The sequence below is a fragment of the Globicephala melas genome, chromosome 14 (assembly GCF_963455315.2).
Source record: "Globicephala melas chromosome 14, mGloMel1.2, whole genome shotgun sequence".
NCBI classification, from domain to species: Eukaryota; Metazoa; Chordata; class Mammalia; order Artiodactyla; family Delphinidae; genus Globicephala; species Globicephala melas.
In genome coordinates, this window is record NC_083327.1 from 30,435,134 (window position 1) to 30,442,882 (window position 7,749).

General features: G+C 54.6%; 1 protein-coding gene across 1 annotated transcript; it reads left to right on the forward strand.

Annotated features, from left to right (window-relative positions):
- Positions 1-3,474: 3,474 nt before the first annotated feature.
- On the forward strand, positions 3,475-7,602 carry POU3F2 (POU class 3 homeobox 2). Its single transcript, XM_030882793.2, has one exon. The coding sequence runs from the start codon at positions 3,706-3,708 to the stop codon at positions 5,023-5,025; it is 1,320 nt and encodes a 439-aa protein (XP_030738653.1). The 5' UTR covers positions 3,475-3,705; the 3' UTR covers positions 5,026-7,602.
- Positions 7,603-7,749: the final 147 nt, after the last annotated feature.

Below are 7,749 nucleotides of genomic sequence, written 5' to 3' on the forward strand. Positions count from 1 at the left end.
CTTTGTCCTAGCCAATGATCTCGGGGAGCTGTACTGGAGTGAGGTAGATATCAAGACACCTTGTCAGTTCAAAGCATTTTTAGGGTTGTTTGAAATCCTCTGCTCGTCAACGTAAGCAGCCTCTGTATTTGAACAGTTGCTTTGAACAGTGAAAGGGAATGAGCTGAATCGAAACCTGGAGGTGTCTCCCCGAGACACCTTCAACATGCTTTTATGAGGGTGGAGAAAGGCAGGCAGACGTGCGGACTCTGCTCCAGCGGGGTCAGCTGCAAAGAAAGGCGCCCACGATGGGGGGAGAAAGGTAAGGGAGGACCGAGAAGCCCCCATCTGGGGCTGAAACCTCAGAGAGCCCAGGTTCTCGGAGCCCCGGGGAGGGGCACCGCCGGAAGGCAGACTGGAAGCCGAGGCTACTCAGGACCCGGCGTTCGCGCCAACCGGGCCTCCGGCGACAGCCGGGGAGGCGGGAGTGGCGCGGGGGGGGGCTGGGTACCCAGAGCTACTGTGAGCGCCCAGCCCAGCCCAGCCGGCCCGGCGATTGGCCCGGCTCCGGCGGTGGGGGTGAGATGCAGAGGCTGAGGCCCAGGAGTAGGGCATTGCTTTGTGTACTCCCCGGGATTTACTGGGTGTATTAATCCGGTAGAACCACCCGGCTTACCCTGTTGGGAACGTTTCGGCTCCGTCGCCTGCCAGCGAAATGAGGCGGGGGTGGGGGTGGAGTGGAGACCCGGGACGTCAGCGTGGCATGGATCTCCGAGCAGTAATCGCCAGTGAAGTCCCATTGCAGACAGGAAGTTGGGATGTACACGTGCAGCCTATTCTTGCTCCCCTACCCAACACCCCAGCGCCCAAAGCCCGAGACTGGGGAAAGGGAGGCAGAAGGAGAGGAGGGAGGGGGACTTTTAAACTGTCTCTGAGTCAGGCCGCCTCGGTTCCCTCGGAGATTGGAAACCTTTTTCTTCCCTCGAGTGTTTCACCCCACCGGCTGCAAAGGGCCTTGTCCCTTGAGAAATGAGAAATCAAATCCAGAGAAAAGCAGACACCTGCCCCGGAAGGGGGAGGGTGGCGAGCTGTTCAGCGCCCGGACGCGGCCCTTCCCGGCGGCTGGATCCTTCCATCTGTGGGAGCTCTGAGTTCTCCCAGCCGGGAGGCGGGGAAGGAGGGCCGCCGGGGGCAGGGGGTGAGAAGAGGCGCGGCGGGCCGGGCGGGACGCGGCTGGCGAGCGGCCTGTGCGCTCCCAAAGCCCCGGGAGAGCCAAGCGCCCAGCGCTGGGGACTCGGAACTGCTGCGGAGGGAGGCGGTCCTGCCCTCCGCCCATCCCCTTCACTCTCAGCCGAAAAGCCGCGGGCGCCAGCCGCCGAGTCTGCGCGCTCCGAGGCTTGGACTTTTTCATTTTTTCGTAGCCCTGCAAAGTTACGGGATTCCTAGCAGCCCCCAGGCGAGCGGCCGGAGTGGCTCCGCGCTTGCGCGGGAACCCAGCGCCACAAGGTGTGTGTCCTCGCCTCGCCGCGCGGGTGCGCGCGTGGGGGGATGCAGGTCCGTTCCGTTGGCCGCCTGTGGGCTCGCCCCTCCCCTAACGATTTCTCTCTCTTCCACACACACGCTCGTAAACAGAGGGCACGTGGAAATTCTCAGCCAAAGCGCCTTGCCCGGGCGGGTGCTCAACGTGGTGATTTATAAACAGCTCAGCCACTCCCCAAAGACCTCCGCTCCTCGTTAGTCATGATGAATTCTCTGGCCCGTTCCACTTTGCTGTCTAGATTAAGATGCTCGGAGGCCCCAAACTGCTCCCCTTGAGCGTTGATTTGGCTTCCCTCACAAACTCACGACCACCGGCAGCGCCAGCGCTAGGGCTACAACGCGCGAGGCCGAGGGTGAGAGGTGGGGACGCAACTCACTTTCCCTGTGGTTTTTTGTTTGTTTCCCTTCCCGGCAGCAACTTCTGATTCGTTTTGCAGTATCCGTCCGGTACACTCGGGCCTGCGTGGTGGTTCCGCTGCTCCAGCATGGGTCCGCGCCCGGGTCTCTGCTACCCGGCTAGCAGGCTCCGAAACCCGCGGCAGGCACCTGCTCCCGGCGGCTACGGCACTGACGGCGCGACGCGCTCGCGCTGGGAAGAGCTGGGCAGCCAGGGCAGGGTCCCGCAATCTCGCTCTGGAGTTCACGGCTGAAGGCTAAGCACGGAGCTTCGCCAGTGAGCGCCTGGGAGCTGAGTTAGACCAACCCACCAGCTGGCGTCCGCCGAAGTTTAGGATCAGGAAGTTTCCCCTAGTACTGCCCATTTTTCTTCACACGCTCTTCCTCCCTTTCGAAGCAGCTAACGGAAAAGTTGCATCCAAAAGCTCCAGGAGCACGAGGAAGCGCTCACGCAGTCCCCGCGGTTCCGCTTCCTGGAGCCGCCCTTGGTGCCTCCCCCGCACCCGGAGGCCGAACACCCCCTTGCCAGGCACTCCTGTAGCCTGGCACAGGGCGAAGGTCTACCGGCTCAGGGTCCTAGTTTCCTAAACCAAAAACTGTGCGCGCGCCCCAGTGTTTGAATGTGTCAGAGACTTTCAGAGTTTTGTTTTCAGTCCAGACCGCTGCGCTGTCTCTTACAAGCCGAGGCACGGGCTGAGCCTGCCTCTCGTGGGGTACTCATCCCGAGGGGCTGGAAGACATTTGGGCCTGGAACCTAAAAGGAAGACATCCTACGCTAGCGGCGGGGTGGAGGGGAAGAAGAGGACCTTTATTGGGGCAAAAGTGTCCGCACACCCTGGAGCAAGATGCTCATGGGCACTGAAATTCTAACTGTGGGGGAAAGGAGACTTCAACAGTGGGTCTAGTCTGACTTCTGGCTCTAGATATGAGACGTTGGCATGTGTGTGTGTGTGTGTGTGTGTGTGTGTGTGTGTGTGTGTGTCCCAAGGTGAAAAAAGATCGGACTCCCCATGGCTTGTTGGGACTCAGCCTTTCTCTTCCTCCTTCTTCACCCCCCTCTCCCGCCCTATTGGGAGGAGAAGGTGGACAGACACCCCCCTCCCCTTCGCCACCCAAGTCTTGCAAGTGTCTGTGGTCGATAGATGGCTGGGGCGCCCCCCTCCTCCACCGGGACCGCCCGGCGCGTCTGCTTGGGAGACAGATGGGGGGCGGGCCCATCCGAGGGGCGGAGGAGGCCGCGGGTGGGGGAGAAGGGGAGGTGAGAACTCTGAGATTCTGAATTGGATGGAGAGGGGGGACCAGAGGAGGGCTAAGAGGACTCCGCGCCCGAGGGGGAGGAGGAGGGGACAGCTCTGCGCCAATCAGTGGCGCCGGCCTGGGAGGTTGCTAGCGGTATCCACGTAAATCAAAGGGCGCGGAGCCAATGGGAGGGGGCGGAGGGGGCGGGGCCCAGGCGCGTGCCGCTGCGAGCTGGCGCTGCCAAGAGAGCGGGAGAGAGCTGGAGAGAGCAGGGAGAGGGGGGGAGCGCGGAGCTAGTCAGAGAGTGAGAGAGAGCAAGGAGGGAGAGGAGGAGAAAGAGAGCGAGGGCGGGCGGGAGGCGGCGGCGGCGGCGGCGGCGGCAGCAGTAATAGCAGGAGCAGCAACAGAAGGCGTCGGAGCGGGCGTCGGAGCTGCCCGCTGGGGAGAGAGGAGAGAGACAGAGAGCGAGCGAGGAGAGGAGCCCGAGGCGAAAAAGTAACTGTCAAATGCGCGGCTCCTTTAACCAGAGCGCTCAGTCCGGCTCCGAGAGTCATGGCGACCGCAGCGTCTAACCACTACAGCCTGCTCACCTCCAGCGCCTCCATCGTGCACGCCGAGCCGCCGGGCGGCATGCAGCAGGGCGCGGGGGGCTACCGCGAGGCGCAGAGCCTGGTGCAGGGCGACTACGGCGCGCTGCAGAGCAACGGGCACCCGCTCAGCCACGCTCACCAGTGGATCACCGCGCTGTCCCACGGCGGCGGCGGCGGGGGCGGTGGCGGCGGCGGCGGGGGCGGGGGTGGCGGCGGGGGCGGCGGCGACGGCTCCCCGTGGTCCACCAGCCCCTTGGGCCAGCCGGACATCAAGCCCTCGGTGGTGGTACAGCAGGGCGGCCGCGGCGACGAGCTGCACGGGCCGGGCGCCCTGCAGCAGCAGCAACAGCAGCAGCAGCAGCAGCAGCAGCAGCAGCAACAGCAGCAGCAGCAGCAGCGGCCGCCGCATCTGGTGCACCACGCTGCCAACCACCACCCGGGGCCCGGGGCATGGCGGAGCGCGGCGGCTGCGGCGCACCTCCCGCCCTCCATGGGAGCGTCCAACGGCGGCTTGCTCTACTCGCAGCCCAGCTTCACGGTGAACGGTATGCTGGGGGCCGGCGGGCAGCCGGCCGGGCTGCACCACCACGGCCTGCGGGACGCGCACGACGAGCCGCACCACGCTGATCACCACCCGCACCCGCACTCGCACCCGCACCAGCAGCCGCCGCCCCCGCCGCCCCCGCAGGGCCCTCCGGGCCACCCCGGCGCGCACCATGACCCGCACTCGGATGAGGACACGCCGACCTCGGACGACCTGGAGCAGTTCGCCAAGCAGTTCAAGCAGCGGCGGATCAAACTGGGATTTACCCAAGCGGACGTGGGGCTGGCGCTGGGCACCCTGTACGGCAACGTGTTCTCGCAGACCACCATCTGCAGGTTTGAGGCCCTGCAGCTGAGCTTCAAGAACATGTGCAAGCTGAAGCCTTTGTTGAACAAGTGGTTGGAGGAGGCGGACTCGTCCTCGGGCAGCCCCACGAGCATAGACAAGATCGCAGCGCAGGGGCGCAAGAGGAAAAAGCGGACCTCCATCGAGGTGAGCGTCAAGGGGGCTCTGGAGAGCCATTTCCTCAAATGCCCCAAGCCCTCGGCCCAGGAGATCACCTCCCTCGCGGACAGCTTACAGCTGGAGAAGGAGGTGGTGAGAGTTTGGTTTTGTAACAGGAGACAGAAAGAGAAAAGGATGACCCCTCCCGGAGGGACTCTGCCGGGCGCCGAGGATGTGTACGGGGGGAGTAGGGACACGCCACCACACCACGGGGTACAAACACCCGTCCAGTGAACTCGAGCGGGGGGGAGGGGCAGAGCGCGGGGCTCCCCTCCCCTTCGGTCCGCGACCCTTTCCGGGCCCCCTTGTTCCCTAACTTCTGATTGTTCTTTTCTTTTTAATTATTATTTCCCCGTACCTTAAAAAAAAAAATAAGGAAAACAACTAAGGCACTGGACTATCCTTTAAACGGTAGCAGGTGTAATGATATGTTTTGACCTTTACAGGCTAGTACCCAGTCAATGGAGTGGAGTGTCTCATAGAGAGAGTGAGAAGAGAATGTGTGTGTGTGTGTGTGTGTGTGAGAGAGAGAGAGAGAGAGAGAGAGAGAGAGAGAGAGATGGCTAGCACTGAGTTAAATACCTGGCAAAACTAAATAAATTACCAAAAAGACAAAAAAATCTACCAAACCGTGATAAACACAAAACACAGCTCCTGACGCTTGGAGTTGGCACATGCTGCAGTGTTTATTTAATGTGGATCCCCATCAGGAAAGAGGGAAAAATACACACGTCCTTTGATGTAGGCAAAACTTAACCACATAAATTTGCACTGCAAGAAAATTGAAGTTTACATGAACAAATTCACAAACATGTTTTTCTTTCTCCCAGCGTTAATTTTGAAGTTGCCGGGTTTGGTTTGGTTGTTTGGTTTGGTTTGGTTTGGTTTGGTTTTTATTCCTCGGAGAGAGTTGAAGCCAGCTTTTGGCCACTCTCCATCTCTAATGTTCTTGTGTTGCCCCTCTCGTTATTCTTACTGTTTGTGAACTTTGATTACCTTCAGATTCCCCCCTCCTTACATTGGTATAACGTTTATTTGCTCCTTTTACCAAAGCAAACCGATTGACTTCATACAAAATAAATAATTCTCTGCTTTCAGGAAATGTGCATGGTCTACCCGCTTTATCCAAGGCAAGAATTCTGTTTGGAATACAAAAATGAAAGTGAAGCATTGGTTTTTTTTACCAGCCACAAAGTAAACTTCATTTTCAGGCAGTGTTTCTGGGGCAGGTTGAGGAGGGAAGAAAAAGAAAAATCGATAGTGAGTGACTGATTGCTTCATTTTATCAGGCGGGCCCATTGTGAAAGAGCTCAGAGGAGATGTGGAGGTTAAATATATTTCCAGAGTTGTCCAACAGAAGGACAGTGGCACTTCGAAGAGAACTAGGGAAATATATATCGTCAGACACCCCTGTACAGTTCTCTGCCTTCGGTTTTAATAACTTAATTATGAGGAATTATTTGTGCTGACAGCAGCAGTTAAACTTTGTTCCTCTAATAGCTTTTGTTTTTTAACATAAAGAAAATAATCTGGGAACTTAATGGTGTATGCATAGACTGTGATTCTTAGCACACAGATACCCATATGCATACAGAGAATATCTCCACTCTAGGCTGACTTTGTCTTCACTAGCTCATTTGTTTATCAAATCATATATAAGGTCCCACACCCTCTTCTTCTGTAATTTATGACAGAAAAATACCAGTTTGACTTGGAGAGTTTTCCCACCTCTTTTACTAAAGCCAAATGAAGTAGAAAAAAATGTTATTTTCAATTCTTCCTTTTCTCCCTTTGTTAACAGTTTTAAGTGCGTTTTTTGACCTTATCTTGATGGAAAACGATTAACTCTCATAACAAAAGACTCTACCGGGAAGTGAAGGTGGGGAAAAAAAACTTGTAACTTAATTGAAAATAAATACCATTAAACTGTGATCAGTTAAAATATTAAATAATAATCAGCACAAAAGGGCGCTAAAAGGGAAAACACTTTTTATTCATCTTAAAAGTTTGGGGCTTTTTTTTCTGGTTAGTTATTAGACACATTTTTATTTTAAGAAATTAAATTCTCACTACCAGAAAATTATTGTTCGGCATCAGATTAGCATTGCAATCAGTAGTTAATGTTTTAGGAACTATGCTTTATATTGTCTTTTCAAACACCTGTGATTGTTTCATTTTCAATGTTTTTGCAAGATAAATGATGGCTTATAATGGGCATATTTATTTGCCTGTATTTCATTTCCCCCAATGACTGTCACAAGGAGATGGGCATGGAGCTGCTTCGGGGAGTGCATCCTGCCGCCTGTTCCTAAGGTGTGGGAACTGGCCTTTAGAGAAGCAATCCAGAGCAGGGCATAGAGCCAATGGTAAAGCGAGGAAATGAATTTTCACATTCTTATTACCAAGTGGATAAGGTCAGAAGCTGGAGTTCAGGGGACGTGTCTATAGCTCCTCTAACTCTCATAGGTTTACTAAGATGAAAGTTACCACTGAACCTTACCACTATGTATATATGTTTAATATCTGTCTTTTGAAATGCAGAAATAGTTTAAACGTTTCTTTGTCTATTTTCTTTTTTTTTAATGCTACCCAGGGAAATATTTTCATATCATTTTTAAGTGGCCTGCCTCAATGTATATTTATTTCTTTTAAAGCAAAAAGGTTCTGGAAACTGTTTTTCTGTAGCTTTAAATGAGTAGGTGAGCAAAATCTATATGGGATGTAATTTTTTTTGTTCAGTCTCTTTAAAAATACTTTGTTTTGGTACATTTGGTTGTGCTTGTGGGGAAAATAAAAACGCAGAGATCCTTATATATTTATGTTAAAGTAATATTTTATTATCTACATAAAACAGAAATGCACAATACCTTCATAGTTTGTTCTAATTATTGAAATATCTTTATTTTATTTTAAAAATAGTGCCAAGTTTTAAGGGGGGAAAACCCTAGACCTTATACT